The following is a 26,521-nucleotide window of genomic DNA, read 5'->3' on the forward strand; positions in this document are numbered from 1 at the left end:
AGTAGAATTGATTAAGGCTACAATCCTACACCCACTTATCTGAAAGCTCCATTGAAGTCAGCAAGACTTACTTCTGAGAAGACATGTATAGGATTTTGCTGTAATTTTTCATTTACATATTACAGAACTCTAAGAACTCAGAGAAAAATACGATATAAAATTATATTAGGAACATATTTTATTTTCCAATACTGAGCCTCAAATGGTTACCAAGAGAAAGGGTCAGTCACATTTTCATTAACTTACAGCACAATCCTATGTATGTTTATTCAGAAGTAAGTCCCATTAAGTTCAATGAAGCTTACTTCCAGGCAAATGTGTATAGGATTGTAGCCTTAGGCTTTTTCCTGGCATAGACACCACCGAAAGACCTACCTCTGAGTAAACATGCGTAGTTTGCATTGTTAGCCATACAAAACAAGAATCAATGTACTCATGCTTGCCTAGACTACTGAAGGAGAGGGATGGATGAGGTACGAAGTGTTCCACTCAGTGGAAGTCGGTATTGTCTTCATTTTCTATGCCTTCACATAATTGCATGCTCTACTTTGGGCAGAGATCTGATACTGTATTCATATTCTCAGCTCATGTTTTGCAACTGACCTCAAAAAGGGAGGCTGCGGAGTGCATCCGGTAGAAAATGGAAAAAGGCATGGCAAGGTTAACAACAATAATCCAAGGCTCAAATCCAAAAACCATTTCTTCTAATCCATTGTCATACTCAGGGCGGCAGCCAAAAGCTGGTGGAATCCAAAGCTATGAAAAAGATTGAAATAAAACGTGAAATTAAATATATCTTCATCCCCATGAGATTATGCTATAAACAAATTTTAAGATACAAAAACTATTAGATTCCATTCATAATCTTGATTTTCAGTTGTAGAATGTTAGTTTTGATTACGTATTTATTCACAGGCTTATAGAATACCAGTTGACCCACGCCAAAGCCTTTTAACTCATAACCACACATGCCTTCCAATTACTTTGCTTTTTTTAAACATCTGTTTCTAGCTCTCTATTCCCCCCCTTTTTTCCTTTTTCTTTTTTTTTTAACACTAGATTGATTTGGATCAACTTCAGATTTCACATTATTGAAAGAAATGCATTATTCTCTTCAGAATGTTTGGTCCTGTGATAAAATGTAAATATTTCTACTTGCTTTCTTATGTTTTTGGTTTGCAGCTTGTCTAGACTATGCTCTAGAGCAAGTTTATGCAATACCGAATGCTAAAGCTAATTTTAGGTGACCTCACCTCAGTGAAAAGCAGACAGGAAAACTATAGGCCAATGATACTCCGAAGTGCTGCCTATTTCTAGGAGTCACGTACAAAATGGTGGACTTTCAGGGGTAGAGCATCTTCCAAGTTAGTGGTGGAGTCAAGATAATAGCAGGGAGATAGTGTTTGTTAGGAAAGAAAAAGGAAAACACACACCACACATATTCCCCCTCCAGGACAGGGACTCTTTATGACACACAATCCAGAGATTCCTCAGGATGTACTGAGACACTGGGGCTGAATAAGGGTCCCAGGCCCCAAAATCTGTGAACATAGCCTGAAGATGAAAATTGTCAAACACATGAAAAAAAATTTTTTTTAAGCCCTAGGAATATACGTTGTAGAGGGGCAAAGCATTTATCTTTGCTTTTCTTCTCTCCTAGCTCATGAACTTGTGAAATATACATGTTTTAGCTTGCATATTTTGTATGAAATGTTATTTTTTGTAAAATAAAAATCCAGATTGTGTGACGATTTCTTCTTCTTCTTCTTCTTCTTCTTCTTCTTCTTCTTCTTCTTCTTCTTCTTCTTCTTCTTCTTCTTCTTCTTCTTCTTCTTCTTCTCCTTCTTCTTCTTCTTCTTCTCCTCCTCCTCCTCCTCCTCCTCTTGGTTTTTCAGGAGGTGGCCCATGCCTGATTACTCCCTCACCACTATAAAGAGTAAAGTGTGCATGTGTGGAGAATCATCTTCTTGTCTTGTAAGTAGTTTAGCCCAGTGTTAGCTTCTTGGCCCAATGAGGTTGGGAAGGTATCTCTGGGGATTTTCTCAGGGATACTGAGGACACTGTGGTCTCTTAAATGAGAGGTTGTTAAAATCAGAAGCATTGAAAAGTAGATTCCTTATTGTTTTCGCTTCTGGTGGTGGTAGCTTGGATTACTTGAGAGCGAAGAAGGACAGGGAGAAAAAGGGGAAAACCCTAATGGAGATCTAGCAGCCTGAGATTTCAACCTGTCTGGATTTTCCTCACCAGCTAAAGCTGGGCATATACAAACTGTTTTACCACAGTCCCAAATTCTGCTAAACTTATTAATCACTATGTTCCATGAAAATCAGTGGGATATGTTTGGCATATACATTCAGCTGGATTTGGGTACCTTCATGCCTTTTACTCAGATTTATACTTCTACCCTAGATTTAGACGAAGGTGTTTTTCACTTTCTCTGACTTTAAATAACTATTAACATTTCTATTAAAGTTTGGGAACAGCCCTGAAGAAAGCAGTTTGAAGGTTGCTGCTAAAACTATTGATTCTACAAGGATGTAGAAATACAGCCAACCTTTCCTGTAGATCTATTTTAAGCCAAATGTTCACACAGTCTTAGCCCCTAAGCTTGTTTCAAGTGGCAGCGGTCAGCCCTGTGACATGATATAATAAAAGCTTTTAAGTGAAGGGTTCTTCTGAGTACGTGCAGAGTCGCCTCCCCTCGCCACCAAATGATCACAATCTGGGATTAGAAAGCAGATCTTCCAGCCCCAAAGATGTGGTTTCTTGAGCACTTCCTACTGGAATATGCCCACAATTGTTTTGAATGTAATATGCCATCAGCACATCTCATCATAGATTGACCCCAACTAATACTCCACTTTATTAAAGGGTTGGCAAGTTGCCCAAAACACAAGAGGCAGCTGGACAGCCATCAGTCAGGTATGATTCCTGCATTGAGCAGGGGGTTGGACTTGATGGCCTTATAGGCACCTTCCAACTCTACTATTCTATGTCCTATTCTGGGCATTCATGGCTTCTTCTCTTTACATTTAACTCTATCCCATTGCAATCAACATGAAAGCATTGGTTGTGCATATTCACACCATCTTTCTCAGCAACTACCACTAATATACATTTGATTTATTTGGGTAGGTGGCAATTTCCCCCCCGAAACCTGTTTTCCTGGTCTAGAAAAAAAAACCCCACTTTCCTACCTCTTCTTTTGTGAAGGAATGGTCTGGTCTGGGGGCCACTTTCCATCCCCCGGACCTTTCCGCATGCCATATTCCTATCGCTGCTTTAGTGCTGAAATCTGGCTGTGCAGAAGTGCCCTAAAAATGGTGGCAACTCATCCATTATTTATCTTTTTTTGGTCATCACAAGGGGCAGCAGGGGTGTCACATGCAGCCCATCAGCTCATCCATATCCTAAAAGCAAAACTGGTTGAAGCATCTCATCATTCTTCCCTCACAAGTTATCTTAGTCCCAGGCCAGTTCCCAAGAATTATCAGTCCAATCCTAAATAGTTTCTTCAGTAGATGGCCTGCTATAATTAAGACAGAATCAGAGCATTTTTACTCATTCAAGGGCTTGGGTTATCTACAATGCTTCTTCATAAATAACCCTATGCCATCTATTTGCTGTCATCCAAAGTAACATCATCTACTTCCCCCCTGTAGGTTTTCTGCCCTGGCTCCTCTATTTAACTGCCAGACTTGGGTAGTTTTGTGGATAAGCCTCAGCCCCTCATGCTGGATACTCAACACAGTGGCTCAGAGGCCATAAATAGCTTCAAGACTCCATGTATTTTAATCTCTCTTTTTAAACCACATATCTAAAGAAAATGACTTTTATCCATATTAAAGACATTACATTTTATGCAATGTATGCAATCAAGAAAAAGACTTCCCTTGATTTCAGTGCAACTTAACTATGAAGTCTTGTGGCACCTTAAAAACCAAGAAATTGAAGTGTGTTAAGTCTTTTTAAAAGACTTAACTTTCTCTGGAGTTGAGTTTAGGTGAAAAATGTAACCCTAAGTATACTTATACTTGAGCACATATAACTTCTGTTTCAATTATGATTTCTCTGTGAGCAAGCGTTAAGTAGGGACTTTCAACCAATCCATCAGTTTCCACATAGAATAACCTTTAAGTAATAAGCTCAACCTTGTTTGCTTAACGTTTTGACAGGAAAGGGACGCAATGGGAGACAAGGTTGCCAACTTTCAAATTGGCCTCTATAGCTGTGGTTCTTTCAGCTACTTAGTGTTGGCCAGTGGCGGTTTATGCTGTGAAAAGTTTCACCTGGCCTTTGACTATGAGCAATAAAGTGTGTAAAGTATGGAAGAGTTTCACCTACTGATTTCTGCAGATCAAACTGCTGTTAAAAGCACAAACAACAAACAGGTTCTGTTTGTTTCTCGGTTGGCAACCCTGGCTACTGGTTTAATTGGCATTATTTTTGAATAATAACTTACTGAAAGATTACACAAGAACAGGAACGCCGCAATGTTCTTCAGAATGCTTCTTTTGCTGTTGACCACCAACTTTCTGTTAAGTGAGAAATCAGAAGTGGAGGGAGTGACTGGGGTGGTGGCTTGACCTTTGGCCTCATCCAGGGCACCGCTTCCGCTGCTCTCAGGCAGACAACTATTTCCATTGAACATGTGTGGTAACTCTCCATTGGCAATGCCCTCTGTTCCATTATATATTTCTTTGTAGGAAGGGGCAGGGGACAGGATGCTTCCATTGGACACAGTTAGTATTCGAAGTGTCTTAATGACATCATTCACTTTTTCATGCTCACGGTGTATGGATTCAATTATGAAGAGGTTCTGAATATATTTCTCAATTATAACAAGTATTGAAAAGGGCAGATTGTACCATGTGTATGCAGGGTGGGACTGAGCACAGATAATAGCAAGAATAGAACCCCAAGAAAGGAGCCAGGAACCTGAGGCAGTTCCAACCAATAAGTCTGCATCAAGTTTCCTAGCTGGATTTTTGGATACATCCAATGATTTTTGTTCAAGTCTGTAAATCAGAAGAGCAACAATCCCAGCTGCACACATGAGTGTCAGTACTGTGATAGAATACAAATAAAACATAATAAGTGCTAATTCACTCCTTATTTTTGAACGCCCAATCTGGATCAAATAAACAACTACAATTGCTATTGTTGTAGTAAACACAACGAGTCCTAAAATGGTGCCCATTGTTTTGCCTTGAAACTTGAATGGTGTCTTTTGCTGATGAAGATGTTCAACTTTGCGTCCAATGTTCTTCCATAGCACATAGAGCATTGTGGATGTTAAAATGTGATACTCAATGTTGAAGGGATACAGATAATAGATTCCTTGGGAAAATATGGAGCAGAGGGATGCTGTCGTACAGTTACAGTGTGGTGCGTGGTCATCTAATTCTAAAGGAAGAAAAAGAGAGACCAAGTTATGTGAGCATGCTATAAATATTACTTCCTCCAAAATAGCGTGTGAAGATAAGGTAATGGGAGTACAGTAACTAAGGGCACAATCCTATGAAGATAGCAGCCTCTGAACTTGGAGGATACAGAGTATCCAATGCACAAAGGCATTTTTTTGCCCTGCATGTCTGCTAGATGGGCAATTTTGCCTGTCTAACTAGGGGTTTCTGGGTGGCCATCTGGGTACCAGATCCGCTTGCCGCCCTCTTCCTGGTGGAAGGCGACCAATCGCTGATTGCCTTTCACCAGACACCATCCCTGGATTGGCTGCAGAGTAATGTCAGATGGAGTGTTGTCAGAAGGATTAGGCAAGCCGAACTAGAGGAAAGAGTTTTGAATGGAGAGGCAGGCAGGCCAACCAAATGATTGTTCTAGTACCACTCTTACAATTCCTTATTACACGAGAGTTAGAAAACAAGATAGCAAAACTGCTCAAAATGAGCTAAGACTTTATCTTACCTATTGATATATTTCCAAACCCAAGAGTGATTAACCTTTCCTTGTGTTCATTAAGTTGGTGCTTTGATTCTGTTAACACACCATTTGTCCACAAAAGCAAATTTGTAAATACTGAATGGATCACTCCAAACCTAGAAAATAAGTAATGCAAATGCATTATTGATACCAGTCTAGAAAACATGGGCATGAACTATTTTATTATTATTTATTTATTTATTTATATAGCACCATCAATGTACATGGTGCTGTTCATATTGGTTGTATACAATAAGTTGAAGTCCCATTCATTTCAATGGATCTACTCTAAGTAGGGCTAACATTGGATACAACCCGGTATTTATTATTGGTGCACAAGTAAAGAACAGTCCAGTCCATTTTTTTTTAATTTAAAAGAAATACCCTGAGACTAAAGGTTAAGCCATAACATATCCAAAAGCCAGATTACATTACGTAACATGGAAAATAGTATTGCTACAAATTTAAACTTCAATATAAGTCTTTTAAGTGATAAAAAAGAAATATGTGAATTTTAATATAGTACATATTTTACACCAATTTCATTGATTACAAATCTGTTCCTGGGCTCAATTTAAAGTGCTAGTGTTAACCTTTAAAACCCTAACTGGCCTAGGAGGGACCACCTGTGCCCATATGAGCCTACCCTGGCCTTAAGGTCAGCTTTAGGAGCACTGCTCTCTGCCCCACCAGTTGGGATGATCAGTCTGCTGGGTGCCAGCCAGGCACACGGCTTTCTCAGTATGGCCACACATTTGTGAAACTCCGTTTCTGGGGAGCTCAATCATGTCCTGTATGTCCCTGTTTTTAAAAACACACTGCAGATTTTTCTCTTTTGCAAGATCTTTTATGATTAATTTCCAGTAGTATACATTTTTCCTGCTGTGTTTTAATGTTTAAGGATTGCATATTGTTTTAACTGTATGTATAATTGTTTTGCTGACAGCCACCTTCAAAGGATTTCTGCCTTGAAAGACAGGGTACAAATAATTATAATAATCAATGATTTAAAAGTGATTTAAAAATAACTGCCCCTATTTGGATCGCTTTTATGGACCAATATGGTTACATTTTTGGTACTTTTTGAATAAAAAATATATATCTCAAAGTGAGGGCAGCATTTCAGCATGAATCCTTGTGTATTGAGTTCCTAATTAAGACAAACCACTGTCTGCAAGTTGTACCTTCACTCACCTTACCCAAGTCAACCCTTTATAACACCTTGGGGCTCTTTGGAGGAAGATGGAGCAGAAAATGTACTAAGGGCTTTCAAAAATTTCTCAGCCACACAAGTCATGGTCCAGTACTAGTTATGCAGTTGCCAGCATGTCATTGTTTTATACACAGGTGCTAGTTGAAGGGAAGAGTGCAGTGTTGTGCCAAGAAGGTAAAGATAAGCTTTTGTGGATAGAAGGAGAGACAAGTATCTGATAGAGATCTGTAAGATCTCATAAGGATTTTTAAGTATCAGGCTCCTGCTATGAGAGCTTTACATTAAGGTTTTGGTCAGAACAGATTCTGGACTTCATTTGTTGTGGATTTTATTGGCCATGCGTGGTAGAAAGTGTAAGTTGGAAATTATACCCGGTACATAGATAAAATTCTTATCTATGAGGGCTGCATATTTTGAACTACTTTTTACCATCAAAACCCTAGAATTGATTTGTATCAACTTTTTGTCACTTGAAGTAGATTGAAAGAATATTGGGACATAATGGTTGCAAACTGATCACTTTACTTGACATGCTCAAGCACTAGAGATCAAAATAACAATGTCAGTTTTATGAACAAAATGTTTTTCTGTGTTTTGGTAATTATTGAGAATGTATACTGATCTAGGTAAGCACTGAAGTAGTTTCCTAAAAAAAAACATGCTTACTGTAGAGGCCTTCAAGAGGCAGCTGGACAACCATCTGTCAGGGATGCTTTAAGGTGGATCCCTGCATTGAGCAGGGGGGTTGGACTGGATGGCCTTAGAGGCCCCTTCCAACTCTACTATTCTATGATTCTATGACTCACAACCTGAGCATTTTAACAGGACCTTGCTAATTGGAGTCAACATGGTGCATGTCTGGTACATGTATACAGTCCAATCCAAAATCATGTTAACTGGAACCTTGGTGTATTCCCTGATATTTGGGCAAGAGCTATGTCTGTCTCTAGAATTATGTTTTGTTATTTCATCAGAGGGAAAGATTGGTTAGCTAGTATGTTGTGTTAGTAAGTTATGTGAAAGACTGGACGAGGCCTACCAGTTTGCAACAACTGCTGCTCAAAAGAATACTGACTGACACAAGTACCACTATGATGCCAGGGTGCCTTCTCAGGGCTCTGGTGCTGGCTTTCAACCTGAGGTTAAGTGCTGCTGTCATGGATCTGCCACAAAAAAGTCCTCAATGGGGCTGATACGATTACTGAAGAAAGCCACTATTCTCCCTCCCCCTGACAACACACACAAACACAGAAAAAGCAAAAGCTGGCTCCTTCTGCACTACAGTTTCGGAGGCAGGCAAAAACCTTTTTGTTTCAGGAGGCTTTTGGAACTATGCGGGACCTGTGTTGATGTATTGGATTCCACCACCACCCTTTTAACCTGTTATAGTTTCTAATTTTTTTAACATGTTTTTAATTTTACTGTAGGTTTAATTCTATTTTAAGTTTTGTAATTTATATTCATATGTTTTAAACCGTACTAAAGAAAAGTGGGATATAAATATCATCATCATCATCATCTTGAAGCTGCAAGCCCAAGCCATTAAGTATGTTGCATAGGAGGTAATTGGAAATCCAGAAGTAAATAAATAATAAAGTAAACTGTATTAACATACAAGTTCAACGCAGGTTTACAATGACTTCTGGGTAATTGGCATAACAATAATGGTCAAGTTGACCAGGAAGGTATCCAAAGAGAAAATGCCAACTTAAAGCCCTATCACTTGGGCCAAACGTTTATTTGAGAAATGAACAGATGTGAGACTATATAATTCCAGGTCAAAAGTGTACTTAATGTTTTAACTTATCAGTTAAGGAGCAAAACATATTGTGCAAGGTATACACATCAAAAAGCTTGATATACAGATGTCTAGAAAAATGTATAGACTTATGTTTGATTTGTAATTTTTTGAGTAAAGAGTTATCTTCTCAAAAGTATAGTTCAAAATTGATCTTATCTAGCCTGAAAAAATGTACATATAAACCTTTTATGTATGTTCCAATTTTTTGGAATGTTTAATAACAATGAGATAATCAGGACTGTGAGCCCTAATTTTTGGGATACTTGATAATATTAGTTATGAAGTAATTTCTACACAGAACAGTATAAATATGTGCTGATTTTAGAATGCAGGAGCTTCTTAATAGAAGCTCACCATCATGCCTGTCTACCTTTTGAATAGCTGAATAGGAAATTTGGTACTTAGAATTAGGGATGTGCTCCGCTTCTAATCGGACCAGCGAATTAGAAGCGGAGCGGGGGGCTTTGCCTGCCCTTAAGGCGGAGGCGAAGAGGATTGGGGGGCCGGCGGAGCGTGGCGAAGAGGATCGAGGTGAAGGCGGATCCTTCGCCACGATCCGGAGCTCCGCCGGAAAGGTAAGTGGGGTTTACTGGGCCCTGCTGCTGTCGCTGTCGCCCATGCAGCGACGGCGGCAGGGCCCGGTAACCCCCCCCCCGCCCTCCTCTCCCTTACCTGCCTCCGTCCGCAAGCGGCCCAGAGTTCCTGGTTGAACCGCGGGCTCAATTGAAGAAGCCGACGGACCGCGGACGGAGGCAGGTAAGGCCCCCCTCCCTCTTGGTCCCTTACCGGGCTCTGCCGCCGTCGCCGTAGGCTTGTACCTTGGCGTGCATGTGTATCCCTGGATAAGCTATCATGGTGGCGAGTTTGAGGTTTCTAAAGTGCAAATTGACGGAGCTATCGAAAGGGGTGGGGTGCCTGATTTTCAGAAATTCCCCAAAAATCAGGGGATGATGGGACTGCCTTGAGTCTTGGCGTGCATGTGTATCCCTGGATAAGCTATTATGGTGGCGAGTTTGAGGTTTTTAACGTGCAAATTGACGGAGCTATCGAAAGGGGTGTGAATGGGGTGCCCGATTTTCATAAATTCCCCAAAAATCAGGGGATGATGGGACTGCCTTGAGTCTTGGCGTGCGTGTGTATCCCTGGATAAGCTATCATGGTGGTGAGTTTGAGGTTTTTAACGTGCAAATTGACGGAGCTATTGAAAGGGGTGTGAATGGGGTGCCCAATTTTTATAAATTCCCCAAAAATCAGGGGATGATGGGACTGCCTTGAGTCTTGGCGTGTGTGTGTATCCCTCAATAAGCTATCATGGTGGCGAGTTTGAGATTTTTAACGTGCAAATTGACGGAGCTATGGAAAGGGGTGTGAATGGGGTGCCCGATTTTCATAAATTCCCCAAAATTCAGGGGATGATGGGATTGCCTTGAGTCTTGGCGTGTGTGTGTATACATCCATGAGGTGTCATGGTGCCAAACTTGAGGTTTCTAACTTTAACAGAAAAAAAGTTGTATACTTTTTTAGCTTAATGCAAGCCTATGGGGGGGGGAAACGGAGCTCCGATCCGGAGCGCCGCAGCGGAGCAGAGCGGACATAGGCGGAGCGGGGGCAGGGCGGAGTGGCCCGATCCGCAAATCGCGGATCTGGAAGAGAAGCTTAGAATGAGATCTCCCATTTTTGAGGTATTTAGACTAGAAGCCTAAGAACAAGAAATGCTATGGTTTAAGAAAGATTTTCCTCTACTAATTCTTGTTAGTACAAAACCTGAAATTGCAACCCACAAAATAATCCTAGGTGTACACTTTGTTTAGATTATTTAATTTGTGGTAAAAGAGGAACTAAATGCTTCCAAAGGACTGAACTATAGACAAATAGCTCAACAAAATCCCTCATCTGTAGCACTACTGTCTGAGAAGCTATCCTGTGTGAGTTGCGGAGGAGATACCAGAATCCAACTCTCTTTCCCAGAATCTCAAAGGATTTCTGAAAGGGCAGCTGGAACATGAACTACCTTGTGATCAGGAAATGAAGAAAACTACCTTGTGAATGAGAAAAACTACCTTGAGGCCAGAGGAAACTATTAATTTCAACACTGACATGTGAACTGATTTTTTTTTAAAAAAATCCTCTATCGATTGACTCCAATAAACAAGCATACATAAGATCTTCACATATAAACCAGCATTTATATATGTTCAGTATCAGCCGTTTCTTAGATTTGCCAGTATTTCCCAGGTTAAAAATAAAGAAACATTTATTATGAATAAAGAGGAATTCTGTTCCTTTTACCTCTCCAGTGTTTTGAAAGACTGGATAATATCTTTTGCATGGCACCATAAGAAGTACACCTAAAAACAAACATGAATAAAATATAATGGGTAATTTGGAAAATGTGGTACAAGAACTTGAATAGTTTATTTCATTTCCATACTGCCCATTAGCCAACGCTCTAGTTTAGAACATGGGTGTCCTGCTATGTCAGTGGAATGCCAGCTACGCCGCCATGACAGATATGCCAGCAGAATGCTAAAATGGGGCTGAATTGTAGGTAAAACATGGTTAGCAGAGGGAAGGAACACAGTTACACTATATCCAATATCCCTTCAATTCATGCTCACAGCTCTGTTGATGGTGCAGCCTGGTGCAAACTTGTCCTTCTCATTGACACCAATGGGATCAAGGAATTAAAGTAACCACCAACATGTTAACAACTACTCTACCCACATTGCCATAACAGAACATAGGATGAGGTGTACCTATTGCTCACTATTCTCTGTGTGTGCCTCCATTTGCTGTCCACAGGCTGCTCTCCCACAGGAGCAGAATCCATCCCACATCCCATTCTGTAAAGACCATGAGGGAAGCCCACTGCATGATCAGCATGTGTGACTAAGATGCTCCTATCTGCTCTTTCATGGGGTCGTTCACTTTCTTATTCCAGCCAGGCATACCCCCACACCCTTGCAAACTCTATGACAGACAGTTATGCAACAGGTGAAGGTATTACTAACATGGAGCTGGTGGAATAAAGGGCACTGCCTCTCCTACTCTGCTATCTGTTGAGTGACAAAAGCCCTACTGGAGTGACTGGCTGGCAGCCCCACACATGTGCTTCCTTTTAGGATCTCTCCATCCCAGACACTGTTGAATAAAGCCATTGAAAGTGCAACATATCTTGTTTCTTTGATGCAAGGAAGTGGTTGGGAGGGATCCCTTTCCTGCACCTGAGTGAAATCTGGCTTTAGCGGACTTCCCGGGATAGAACTTCAAAGTAGGGATGGATGGATGCATGGACGAGTCCATTTCCAGTCTGTGTCAGTTTCACTTGTATTTGGTCTTAAGTCTGTTCTGTCCAATTTCCACATCAATATGTGCTTTTATTTTTTTAAAATGCACAAAAAATGCACTTTTATTCACATGCAGTTTTCCATAACATACTCATTTTGTACATAATTTCCTGTAATTTATAGATTTTTCTAAGAGATGGATTTTCAGATGCAATTTTTCCTAATATTTTTCTGTACATTTTTGCAAGCCAAAAAAAACTCCATTGCAAAATTCAGAGGAGCATCTGTTCCAATCCACACATTAGTTCAGGAAGTGCAAATTATGTTAGTTCACGTAAAAACGCAGAGCCGTCTTCCCTCTGCTCACTCAGATTCTGTGAGAGAGACGTGGCCTCTCAGGGTGAGCAAGTGGGCGTTGTGCTGTTGCCAGGACAAATGAGGCAATCAGAGGTGAGCGTAGGAGATATGTTGGGAGTAGGGGGTTGGGAGCAGTTTGACAATTTAGGCTTGTTTGGTTGCTGCTGCTCGGCAGGGGTGGGTTGATTGATTGAATGGGTTTGCCGGGAAAGGGCCGAAAGTGCAAGTTGGCCCATGCAGGAGGCAGGCTATTGGTCCATGTGATGCTTTTCCTGATTGGCTCAGGTGTGCTTGAGTGCGGGGAGCCCCTCTCCCCTTTCCAAGGATGGAGTTCAACCAGGGACCTCTTGTGTTCTAGGTGTCTATGACTACGTCTTTGGGCTGAAGGTAGGGGAGAAGACAGAGGTCCCTGGTGTGTTTGGTTTCTGTCTGCTGCTATGGCTGAGTGGTCAAGAAACTGCTCTGTGGGTTTGAGTTATGGCAGCTTAGTCTGTTTCCCTCCTTCCTCTCTGGTAGGTCTCAAGCTCTCCTGCTTCCCTGTCCCATGCAGTGAGCCACTGGAGGAGGCTGCTGCTGCTGCTGCTGCTGCTGCTGCTGCTGTCAGTGCGTCTGAGGCTGCCCTTATGGCGATGCATATTCTGGCCACTCCGGTCAAGTCTAGGGATGTACAGATTTTGTTAAATCTGTTCCGTCTAAGTGTCACAGATTGTCAGGCATCTTTCCATCATTCACTCATTGACAGAATCCAGGCTTCGTTTGTTTGTTTTTACCAGAATTTCATTCTACTTGCACTTATCTGCATTAGTTGTAATGGGCACTTGTGTAAATGTGCTAATGTACACGTGCACTAATGCACATTATTTAATGCAAGTCAGCACTAATGCACATTAACTAGTGCACATTAATGCAAATGTGCACGCCCAAAAGTGAAAAAACTGATTTGCAAGTCCACAGAATCCACATGACTTGGAAAAAGCTCTGCAGAATTTGCAGGTTGGATTCATCAGCACCCAAATCCGTTGTGGATTTCTCAAGCCTCCCTGATGCCAAGAGTGTTTGTGAGTGTTCTTTACAGCATCCTGCCAACAAAAATGACATGGATGCTGCTGCATTGTGGGGCTCTCCTTCCTTCCTTTTGTGTGTCGTACTCCAAAACAGTCATTGTCAGCTGCACAGAGGGATTTGAGCTCATGTCAGTAGGGATTCCTGTGGCTGATGAATGGGGGGGGGGGTGCATCTTGTGTGTGTTGTGATGTACGGCTGGGAGAATGTTCCCATTGGCATGAGTTCTCAGCTACCTCCATGTGTCAGCAGTGTGTGGGCACTGCCACATTCCCTAATGTTGGTGGGTATTGGGTATGTTTCCAGTGATGCTAAAGTTTTCTTCTTTCTCTGCCATTTTTGTATTTTCTGGTGTGTGTTTTTCCCTTCCCCTCTCAAGCTTGAGTAGGCACTGAATAGAGGGGCAGTTCTGCTGGTAGAGTCACAGTGCAGCTCTCCTCTGCCCCCGCCCCCAGCATAATGTTAGAATAGGATTGCTTTGGCCATGCTGGCTGTGGCTGATGGGAACTGTAGTCCAAAATATCTGGACTACATTGGGGAATGCAACTCTTGACCATTTAGGCTCTAATGGAAACATATGCCACTGACTTAGTATATATCTTCAAAGCAAGCTCTACTTAAAGGGTTGAGTTATATGCCTTGGAAATGATGATGATTATCACTGGTAACTTGTGAAATTTATTATTTTCCATGAGAAATACACTGCACAAACAAACACATGCACACACAGTCATATATTTGTATGCACACAAGACACACAAATGTTCTTTCATCCTCCACTGGAAGGGATTTTGCTATGCCTGTACTGATGGTACCTTTTCTGTACATAAATATAAATATAAATACACACACACACACACACACACACACACACACAAAGAGAGAGAGAGGGAGGATATACACAAAGGTCCCAAAGTGTATTCAAAATACCAACCATGAAAGGTTGCAAGGGAGCCTCTCTGGCAGCTGATGCTTGTGACAGGCTGAGCATCTTGCATGAAAATATATCTTCTGTTGTTTATAGATGAACAGTCAATTTTCCACAAGAAAGTTGGCCAGTTGTCTATGAGAGAGGGAGAGGCTTTGTTCACCCAACATTGTAACTCACATTCAGTGGTATGGGTTGTTGTTGAATTGTGGATTGTTTGTTGAACTGTAGGTTAGGTTAGGAATGTTGTCTGAAACTCCAACATTTTCTGCAGAGTGACTTGTTAACAATGGAGTGTGGCTTTGTTTTCTCAAACAAGCCACCTTGAGAATCCACAGATAGTTGTTGAGTTGTTCAGGGTGGTTAACAAGCTACACTGCATGGTTAACAAGCCACCCTGTGAAAAATGTCCTGGCTTCAGAAAACATGCTAACCCACGGTTTGACAAATAACCCACGGTTCAACAACAACCCACGGTTCAACAACAACCCATGATTCAACAACAACCCACGGTTCAACAACAACCCATGGTTGAACCCATGGTTCAACAACTGAGTGTGAGTTACCATGTTGTGTGAACCCAATCAGAGAGTGGGAGAGAAAGCAAGCTGAGCAGCTTCCTTGGGGGGAAAAGGAGACCCCGTTAAACCTCATTTCCTGACTGTAGAGTCCCAACAACTTTCATTTCCCACCACTGCTGAACCCTGACAGTTTTCTTCTGCATATATTTTCCCCATCTTGATGAAAGCTTAACCTTCTGCACACTACTGCCTCCTTTCTCCCAGCTGATGGCAGTGGTACACATCCCTTAGGGCATATGCCAATTTTCTAGAGACTGGGGCAGGAGGAGGATTATCCTCCTCCTTGCTACTGTCACAAAAGTGCCCTTGTGTGATATACAGTACCTGTGCTGCACAAAGCACAGTGATTCCTGGCAGGTATAGTTGAACCTACATTTGCTTCCATAAAGGCATTGGGCAGGAGAGTATGTCATCTGTTTCTAAGCGGTGGTGCAACAGCTCACAATATTGGGCTGAAAGTTAAGCATACTTAAACCAGCTACTTGTAGCCACTGCAGTAGTCAGTGGCCAAATTGCAAGGTGAAGCCCAAGGGTTTTATGCATTGCATATGACCTCCCTGAGTGTTCTGTTACATTTACTGTATAACCGGATGTGTACTCTGTAATTTTTTTGGTTTGATCTTTTTAAAGCTGAGGAAAATAAGCAACAAAAGGTTGAGACTAAAGGGGCATGGGAAGCATTAGAGTTACCGAAGGAGTTTGGGGGAAGACTGAAAGCCTTTGTTTGGTTTTGCTATTTCAGAGCCAGGCCAATAATAGGTGTGTTATTCTCTGCTTCAGGTTCTTAGATCATGCACTCCACGATGATGTTGAAGTATTTGCAAGAGGTGTATTATGTGGCAATTATATATGGTTGCATCTCTCTCTTCCTCTGTACAACTCTACAGTATGTACAGAGAGTCTAAGGTTACCTCTCTGCTTCAAGGTTGACTGCATACAGAAGGAAAGGATATTTGTGTTATTCTCCACAAACCAGAAACAAACTAGCTCTCTGTCTGAAGCAAGAGACCATTATTTCAGTCTGTTTGCTGGGAAATCTAGTGAATTGCAGTTTTTTAAAAAAGATTTGTTTGTAAAATTCTAAAATTAAAGGATGCTGCATGTAGAAGTCCCTATCAAGCCAGGAAGTGCCAAGAAGTCAAAACATTCCTAGATGATTTTATAGCCGGTATTGTCAAAAGTACAACCCATGGGAAATTTCTCCTGTACCAGCTCCACCGAAATGAATAGCAGCACAGTTACAATCTTGCAGAGCTCCCAGTCATTTCAATGGAGTTGTGATAGGAAACCACATCTTGTATTTCCTAGTCTTACTTTTCAGGATTAAAGCCTATTTTGCACCATAGGCTTTATATAGGAATTTCCCTGACAGACCAGTATTTCACAACTGCCTTGATGCTGTTCGGAAAGGCTAATGTCCTTCGAAGGAAGAAAGATTAGATGGGTCAGTAAGACAAGTTCTTAAGCAACAGGCTTGTGTGCTGGCAAATTATAATTTAACTGTCTCCAACTTAGAAAGACAATTAAGGCCACATAATTGCATAGCTGTGATTGACGAAATTTATGACACTTTTCATTTGAGGCAACGTTTGAGACATAGATAACATTTCTAACATTAAAATGTGTGTGCAAGCAGTTATTGAATCTTTATGTGTAAATGATACTTTGGTTGTAATGCAGGGGGTGGGGTTGTGTCTAAGTGCCCGCTCTACATTGCACAATGATATTTGGCTTGTACAATAGGTGTTGATGAGCAAACAAGTGATCACTAAAGTAACAGCTCCCTGGGTATTTAAAACCTCAAAGCCTGACAACACTTAACATTTATCATAGAATCACAGAATAGCAGAGTTGGAAGGGGCCCACAAGGCCATCGAGTCCAACCCCCCACTCAAGGCAGGAATCCACCCTACAGCATCCCTGAGAGGTGGCTGTCCAGCTGCCTCTTGAAGGCCTCCAGTGTGGGAGAGGAGCCCACGGCCTCCCTGGGTCACTGGCTCCATCATCACATCAAAAGCAGCCACGTGTAACCCTGACTCTGCTGAGAATTCTGAAATTCCCCTAGAAACAGAAAGAGAAATTAGGAGGCCATTGTGGGCAAACATATAGGGAACAATGGCCACTAAAAGAACCGATAAGCAGAGATAAACAAGGGCCAGAAGGAGAAAGGAGGCGTTTCTTTGTTGGATCCTGGAATGGATCCTGGTTATGTTTTCCATTGATTTGTTACTTGCTGAGGATCTGGAGGAACAGAAGACTCAGCAGAAACTTAAAGGTCAACTCTACACCTGGACATTGAGTGTCATAATTGAATAATTGTCTAACTGATTGTCTTCAATTAAGGGTTGCAAGGAGTTGCATCATTGTACAGGTTGTCTATAAAAGTAAATGTGTTTTCATGTTCATTATCCTGTATAACTTCTATGTCCCTCATGTGAGCTGTATTGACTGACCGTTTGTAAGTATTTGTATCTGTACTGCCATAACTAAATTATATATTTATTTGCCAGTAAAAAAGTTTGTTTTAACCTACATAAATTTCTGTCTTAATTCACGTCTTTGCTGACTTGGCTGAGAACCACTGTAATCTCTGCTAGTCTCTGTAGGGCCCAGACAGAGACTTAACACAAAAGGTTATGTGCCAGAAACCCAGTCTGTGCAATAACTAAACAGCTTCTAAAGCCATAACTCAACATTCTTTCCCTGGGTGTTTGCCTTTGGCCCCATCCAGCTTTCTCTGTCTGTCTGTCTGTCTCTCTTAGGGAACCTTCAGAATTCTCAACAGTCAGAACCTGGCGTACACATACGGACTTACCACATAATGAATGAAATACATAACCGGAGTCTAAGATGGTGGCAGCGTTTTCCAAAAACCAAACAAACAGAAACACAATGCAGAAAGAGTTACATACTGAATATATTGGAATAATCCAAACCCAAATGCTTTTACCTGCAAAAGTGTATGCACAGCATGTGTAACGGGAAAAATACCTTCTGTGACTGATAAGCAGCTTGAAAATCCAATGAAGTGACCGATTTTGAAAGAGTCCATAATTAAAGTAATCACTGCAAACAAAGTAATACCACCTGAAATAAATTTAAAAAGAAAAGAAAGTGTTACTCAGAAGGCGATGGGTTGGATTCAAACTTAATCTTACTTAGAGTACACCCACTGAAATCAATAGGACAAGTTAGTTGGCAATTTCTGTTCACTTACTGGCTCTCACTGGGAACTCTTCCCAGGTCCTACATAGCCCAACTTCTCCTTGTAATGACTTTGTTCAGTGCCCCATATCGTTATGCAGGAAGGGATCAACAGAGGGCATAGGAAAAAATTAGTATTAATGAACAAACCACTGTATGGAAGGAAGGCAGAGTAAAGATATGAAGGAAATGTTTCTCCTCTTCCTCTTCCTCTTCACTCTCCAGCCATGGTGGCTAAGGAAGACTGGCTGGCATGTTCAACCAACCTCAGCCTTGGGGTTTGTTCAAGGCTGGCTTTCCCTCTGCCATCCCAATTCTCTAACCTGGCCAGCCATTCAATAGCCCTAGTATACATGCAGCACCTTTGGCTAGGGTGGTCAGAACTGCCCCCACTATTCTTCTTCAAGGACAAAGCTGTCTACTGTTGGACATCCCCGCCCTCCTCTTTAGGTTTAGTGGATGACTGCACATTTGAGAGAAACAAAAGTTGAGTAAATTCATTGTGATTATAAAAACATGACTGTAGAATTTTAGGCGTCAGCTATATATTGTTAGTAACTGCAGAAAGAAATTAACAAAGATATGGATTTTTAAACTGAAATAATGCTGAAGATCTCCTTATGGTTTTCACTCATTAATTGATAGCTTCTGTGTCTGTCTGTCTGTGTGTGTCCGTGTGTATCCAAGCTATTATCATACTTGGCCTTAAAAAGGTGAGATAACTTGATTATATAATTATTATACTCAACGTTGTGTATTCCCTGCAGCTTGCCATTACTTAAGGAAGAAAATATGGAAAGTAAAACTTGCCTAGCCTATTCAACTTCCTGCATCTGTACCTGGTTCTCCCACCCCCATGGAGCTAATAGCAGATTTGGGACTGATTTACAACCGGGGAAAGGGCATGGGAGGAAAGAGTTAACACTTTTCACCCTCTCACAACATCCTGATCTTCAAAGTACTAATTATCCTGCGAGATCCTAATCATATTTTACTCCTAGACATTTTTTTTACTTTTTACTTTTTGTGGTTTACCTATTACACTTACATCACCATTCTCAGAAAGGCTTCATCAAGATAGCTATCTTCTGCTAAGTTTTGCAATGATTTTCTTTATTTCTTTTGTAAGGATAGTCATAGTAAAGCGGAGGCTGGGTGGGTGGAGTGGAGGATGTACAAAAGTGCATGGCAAGTATGGCCACTGGAAACTATTTATGTATTACATTTTTATTTTATATTTTGTGAGCTGCCCAGAGAGCTCCGGCTATTGGGCGGTATAGAAATGTAATAAATAAATAATAAATAAAATAAATAAATAAATACCGCCCAATAGCCAAAGCTCTCTGGGCGGTTCACAAAAATTAAAATCATGAAGAGCATAAAAACAACCAATAGGAAACTATCTGTAGGACAATAGGAGACTATGGGAGCAATGAATGCCACTTGACATGATTCAGCTGCAAATCAAGGCAAACTACAAATAAAAACCAAGGACAGTGTCCTGAGAGGGAAATGGACATAAGAAGTGCCATGCCGGATCAGACCATCTAGTCCAGCACTCTGTTCACACAATGGCTAACTAGCCATCGGCCAGGGATGAACAAGCAGGACATGGTGCAACCCCCTTTTAAAGCCATCCAGATTGGTGGCCATCACTACATCTTGTGGTAGTGAGTTCCATAATTTAATTATGAGCTGTGTGAAGAAGCACTTCCTTATATTTGTCCTGGATCTCCCACCAATCAGTTTCATGGGATGACCCCGGGTTCTAGTATTTTAAGAGAGGGAGAAAAATGTGTCCCTACCCACATTCTCCATACCATGCATAATTTTGTACACCTCTATCACGTCTCCTCTTAGCTTCCTTTTTTCCAAGCTAAACAATCCCAGTTGATGTAACTTACCCTCAAAGGGGAGATGCTCCAGCCCCTTAATCATTTTAGTTGCTTTTTTCTGCACTTTCTCAAGCTCTATAATATCTTTTTTTAGATGTGGCGACCAGAATTGTACACAGTATTCGAAGTGTGGTCCCACCATAGATTTGTATAAGAGCAGTATGATACTGGCCGTGTTATTCCCAATTCCTTTTCTTATAATGCCTAACAGAGTTTGCCTTCTTTACAGTGGCCACACACTGGGTGGACATTTTCATTGAGCTGTCCACCACAACCCCAAGATCTCTTTCTTGTTCAGTCACCCCCAGCTCAGATCACATTAGGTTATACATGAAGTTGGGGGGGGGGGGTTTTGCCCCAATGTGCATCACCTTACACTTGCTTACATCGAACCGCATCTGCCATTTGGAATTGGGCACATATTTTAAATGTTCGTATTTTATATGTATTTTATATGTTATATGTTTACATGTATTTTATATGTTCGTAGAGCCAGTGTGATGTAGTGGCTAAGGTGTTCGACTGGGAGTCAGGAGATCCAGGTCCTAGTCCCCACTCAGCCATGGAAACCCACTGAGTGACTTTGGGCCAGTCACATACTCAGCCCAACCTACCTCATAGGGCTGTTGTTGTGAGGATAACATGGAGAGGAGGAGGATTATGTATGACGCCTTGGGTTTCTTGGAGGAAAAAAGGCAGGATATGAATGTAATAAATAAATAAATAAATGTTCATTTTGATGTTTGTTTTAGTATGTTCCTAAAGTATTACACCATGCAGATTTCCAATGAGAAGCTGCCTTTGCATGGATCTTCTCCATAGCCAGCATCTGCTGATTTCTTTATTTGTGACTGACAAAAAGTACCATGAGAGTGGTTCATCCTGTAACTTCGCTTCTATGATTGTGCAAATTGTCAGGAGGGTGATGTGTTTCACACCAGCAGAGCATGCACAGAGTGCAAATAATGCAAGCAGAACCAGAGGATCCAGGTAGCAGATGAAACAGTCCAATGAAGAAGGAAGCACTCAGACACAGTAGCTTTAACTACTAATCTAAGTTTACTTTACAAGTTATATACAGAGTAAAATACAGAATAACGCTCCAGCAAACTCTCCAATATTCTTTCTCCAAAACTCTCCACACTGATTCCCCATCAGTAACATATTTATACAAATGAACACCAATCACAGTGTTCTCATGTAATGTGAACACTGGATTGCATCAGCTAATTTGCTGTTCTGCCCAGATACTCTCCACCTGTGTATCTGGCCTCTTTCCAAAGTCTTGAGATGACTTCTTCTTAGGTCTCTAGTTCCAGCAAAAACTTACACAGGTTAAAAACCTGACACCCCTCCTTTTTTCTGAAACTAGAATTTATACATATACATTTAACTTATCATTCCAAGCTGTTTGATTAATTTCATATGCTTATGTACACTTAGAGGCTTCGTTAGTACATCAGCAACATTCTCATTTGTGTTACAGTAAATAAGATCAATTAATCCTTCTTGCACAGCTTGTCTTACATTGCAGTAACGAATGTCCACATGTTTGCTTCTTGTATGCATTCTTTCAGACTTTGCCATGTGAATGCAAGTCTGATTGTCCTCAAACACTTTAACTGGTGTTTCTACCTGCACTTTTATATCTTTTAGTAATTGTACAAACCAAATTACTTCAGTGCAGACTTCAGATAAAGCAGCAAACTCAGCTTCTGAAGTTGACAGTGCTACCAGACTTTGTTTCCTGGATTTCCACCCAATTAAATTGTTTCCAAACTTTATCACAATTCCTGAAGTGGATTTTCTGTTTTGGGTATCGCCAGCCCAATCACTGTCCACATAGCACTCTAAAAATAATGTGTCTGACGGTTTTAACTTTAATGACACATCTATAGTGCTTTTCAGGTATTTAAATACTCTTTTTACTGCTTGCCAAGCACTATTTGTGGGTTTTGAAACAAATCTACTTAGAATGCCAACTGCATTTGCTATATCTGGCCTAGACCACTGTGCCAGATATAGTAGACTTCCAATTGCAGATTGGTATATTTCCTTATCACAAAATTCTGCATCTTGATCATTACATTGAAATCCTGCCACCATGGGGGTTTTAGCACCATTACACTCCTCCATGTTGAACTTTGTAAGCAGATTCCTGATCTTTGATTTCTGGCTTAATTCATAAACCCCTTGTTTCTTTGTGATTTCTACTCCCAGATAATCATGTATCTGACCCAAATTTTTTAGTTCAAAGAATTTACCTAATTGTTTTTCAAACTCTTCAACCTGGGCTTTTGTTCTGGCAATCAAACAGATGTCATCAACAAATGTCAGTAGCCACATTTGTTCACCTTTTACATTTTTTGTTTGTGTGAACCCTTGAGCAACAAGTCTTGCCTTGTATTTCGTTTCTCCTGTTTGCAAGAATTTTTTCTTAAAAACCCACCTACAACCTACTGCTTTTTCACCTTTAGGTAGCATTGTAGGGGTAAAAACATTGTACTTCGCCATAGACTTCATTTCTTCATCCATGGCCTCAAACCATTTTTCTTTCTCTGGCTTTGAGAGCTTCAGTACATTTTCAAAACTTTCAGGCTCATAGTTCACTTGGCAAACCCTGACTTCACTTGCTGTGAAACGATCAGGTGGAATGCCTTTGTTACTTCTTTCTGACCTTCTGGGGACAAAAGAACTTGTAGCTGCCTCCTCCTCCTCCTTCTTTGGACTTAAAAAAGTTTGGCTATCTAACCTAGCTGCTTGCTCTTCCGCTAGTTGTGTTTTTTCAGAATTTTTACTCTCTGGCAAAAACACTTGACTGCCATGCAAACGTTCCCAATTACATTGCTCTTGGAATTCAGCAGACCTGGAAATAATTACCTCTCCATTGTCTGCATAAAACCTGTATGCCTTTGAACCTGGAGCATACCCCAAGAACGTCATTTTCCTGGCTTTAAACTGTCCTTTCCTCCTAATAGCCTTTGGAACATGTACCCAAGCAGTACTACCAAACACTCTCAAATGAGACAGTGATGGCTTTTTTCCAAACATTAGGAAATATGGGCTACTGTTAACTGCTGTACTCCACAGTCTATTTACAATGTAATTTGCTGTAAGCAGTGCTTCACCCCAAAAATGTGCTTTTAGTCCAGAATCAGCCAACATGGCATCCTTCATGGTTTGCAGAACGCCATTTCGCCTTTCTGCGACACCATTTTGCCATGGGGAATATGGGGCACTACGTCTGGCTGAGATTCCTTTGTTCCTTAGCCATTTCTGAAAATCAGTAGACATAAATTCCCCTCCAAAATCACTTTGAAGTTGTTTTACCTTAGTAGAGAATTTTCTCTCCACCCAACTTTGCCAATTTTTGAAAATTTCAAACGTTTCACTTTTGTTCTTTATAACATAGCAAAAACCATATCTGCTATAGTCATCCACCAGGATTAAAGCATACCTCGCCCCTCCTAGTGTTTTAGACATGGGACCAATCAAGTCAGCATGCACCAGCTCAAAAATCTGCTTGGTGACTCTGTCACTCTTTTTACATATTGGAGCAACTTTTGACTTTGCCAATTTGCATGTGCTGCAGTCTAAATACTTTTCACAAGATTTTAAATTAAGTCCTTCACACATATCAGGCATTTTCTGCAGTACTTTGAACCCTGCATGTCCCAAACGTCTATGCAACAGGTGTATACAATTGTCATGTACAGGTGTGTTGCTAAATACAGAACATACATCTTTAGAACCTCCTTCTCCCTTGGGCAACATTTCATAAAGATTGTTTTTCAGTACACCTAGAGCCAAAACCTCATTTTCTTTGAGCACTTTACATTCTTTGTTTGAAAACATTACACTGTATCCTGCATGGTCTAAACAAGACACACTTAACAAATTATGCTCAAGACTTGGCACACATAATACTTTGTTCACAGTCTCACCCAAACTTGGAATGAATACAGGTCCTTCTCCAGCAACAACTGACACTTTGCCATCTGCCAACGTAACATAGTCCCGGTTGGTAGGATGCAATTTTTTAAACAACCCCTTATTGTTCACAATATGTTGACTGGAACCACTGTCCATCAGCCATGTGCTTTTTGGGTCATTTTCAACAGCCTTGACCACGGAGACTTTCGGTTTTGCAGTTTTCTTTTTCTTGCCTGAATAAGCTTGCTTCTCCGTCTGGCTAGGGCAATTCTTTCGCAGATGCTCTGTGGAACCACAACGAAAACAGCGCCTCACTGCAAACACTCGCTCCTTATCTTCACAAGCTGCTTGTTTGGTGGGAGTTTCTCTTGGCTTAGCAGTTTGCTTCTCAAGCTTCTTTTGCTCTTCTTCTAACAGCCGGCCGGTCAGAAATCGTAACGTCAGCTCACTTTCACGCATAGCCTCCAAACTCATGACAAGGCTATCCCATGAATCATCTAGCGAACTGAGAACAACGTAGACTTTATGACATTCAGTAAAAATCATGCCTCGCTCTTCCAGGTCTGCAAACAATTGCCTCATCATGTTGAGATGTTCAGACACACTGGAATTCGGCTGCAGTTGAGCTCTGTACAGCTTCCGCGTTAGCGTGACCTTGCTCACGGCCGAATCTCTCACATAAATCTCTCGGAGATTCCTCCAGCATTCTTGTGCTGACACCAACCCACGAACATGTACAAGTTGATTATCTTCCAGACACAAAATAATGCTGGCTAGAGCTTTCTCTATACTTCTCTGTTCACCTTCATCTGGCTGAGCAGGGGGATTACTGACAACTGTCCATAAATCCTCCCTCCGGAGATATTGCTCCATCTTGACGCTCCACGCCAGATAGTTGTGCTCATTCAAACGGCTCAGGGACAAACCTCCCAACGCCATACTTGACGCCATCTCAAAAAACTGCACACAGATGTCTTACTTGCTTTCTTCTAGCCCCTCCTAGGCAAACAGCAACAACATTCACCAGGCTGCAGATTGAGAAGACTCTTCTTCACTTCCAGGACTCCAACAGCAATTTGCCACCACACTGGAACACCTCTAGTCAGGCTGAGCAATCTGGGCCCATAACCTGTCAGGAGGGTGATGTGTTTCACACCAGCAGAGCATGCACAGAGTGCAAATAATGCAAGCAGAACCAGAGGATCCAGGTAGCAGATGAAACAGTCCAATGAAGAAGGAAGCACTCAGACACAGTAGCTTTAACTACTAATCTAAGTTTACTTTACAAGTTATATACAGAGTAAAATACAGAATAACGCTCCAGCAAACTCTCCAATATTCTTTCTCCAAAACTCTCCACACTGATTCCCCATCAGTAACATATTTATACAAATGAACACCAATCACAGTGTTCTCATGTAATGTGAACACTGGATTGCATCAGCTAATTTGCTGTTCTGCCCAGATACTCTCCACCTGTGTATCTGGCCTCTTTCCAAAGTCTTGAGATGACTTCTTCTTAGGTCTCTAGTTCCAGCAAAAACTTACACAGGTTAAAAACCTGACACAAATAACTTCTTGATGCAATTTCTGGAAGGAACAAAGACAATTGGGGTGGGTGGGGTTCTGCACTTGCAGTCCCTATGCAAATTAATATGCAGCTTCTAGTGTAGTTGGTGAGTGTTGTACCATCTAGGTACTAAACAGTTCAGTACCTCTATGGCCACAAACTTAAAATCACAGTCTGGTTCTTCTCAGATGTGGCATCGGCAGCAATGACGGCAGGTTAAGTGGCCTAGTGCGGCTCCAAAGTGGCCTGAGGTACCCTGAAGCCTAGGAGCCGATCAGCTTCGGCTTTGGGGCGCCTCAGGCTGAACCTGTAACACCTCAGAACCAAGGCGAGGTGGGCCAAATCAGTTCGCCTCGCCTCAGACACTCGTCCGAGGTGCTGCACAGCCCTAGTTTATAGCCACCTTTAAGAACTTTTTAAAGGTCCTATGTTCTGGTTTGTGTGGTTTGTAAATATTCACAGAGCTTGTTCATGGGCCCCACCACCACTGTTGCTCTTCTTTAAGCCCCAAAGTTAATTGGTGGCTAAAATGTTTCCTTCATTGGAGTATTCCATTTCTAGGGTACTTTGGTATGTTACATTAGCATGCATCAATAGCTGAATTCTTCCATTCCATTCATTTAGAGAGACCAAAGGTATTCTCAAGATTGCAGTTCCTTAGCCTATGTAAGCCTCATTGAACTCAATGGCAAATACGACTCCAGCAGATAAGGATCCTGTTCAGATGATGCACTAAGCCATGGTGGTTAA

General features: G+C 41.3%; 1 protein-coding gene across 1 annotated transcript; it reads right to left on the bottom strand.

Moving 5' to 3' along the window:
- Window positions 1-369: 369 nt before the first annotated feature.
- Window positions 370-25,140, bottom strand: OTOP1 (otopetrin 1). The gene is made up of 7 exons (XM_063135127.1): window positions 24,213-25,140; window positions 22,722-23,186; window positions 18,120-18,256; window positions 11,244-11,302; window positions 5,926-6,056; window positions 4,463-5,406; window positions 370-756 (listed from the first exon to the last, which is right to left on the bottom strand). Exons 1-7 carry the CDS (start codon window positions 25,138-25,140, stop codon window positions 586-588), a joined length of 2,835 nt encoding a protein of 944 aa, XP_062991197.1. The 3' UTR covers window positions 370-585.
- Window positions 25,141-26,521: the final 1,381 nt, after the last annotated feature.

This window comes from Elgaria multicarinata, chromosome 10 (assembly GCF_023053635.1).
Source record: "Elgaria multicarinata webbii isolate HBS135686 ecotype San Diego chromosome 10, rElgMul1.1.pri, whole genome shotgun sequence".
In the NCBI taxonomy this organism is placed as follows: domain Eukaryota; kingdom Metazoa; phylum Chordata; class Lepidosauria; order Squamata; family Anguidae; genus Elgaria; species Elgaria multicarinata.

Excerpts from the sequence above, each read along its gene's own strand:
- OTOP1 (XM_063135127.1), bottom strand. The coding sequence starts at position 25,140 with ATGGCGTTGGGAGGTTTGTCCCTGAGCCGTTTGAATGAGCACAACTAT. Across the intron at positions 23,187-24,212 it reads TGTATTCATTCCAAGTTTGG|GTTCAAAGGCATACAGGTTT; the intron begins GTGAGACTGTGA and ends GGTATGCTCCAG. Across the intron at positions 6,057-11,243 it reads TCTTTCAAAACACTGGAGAG|GTTTGGAGTGATCCATTCAG; the intron begins GTAAAAGGAACA and ends CTTATTTTCTAG.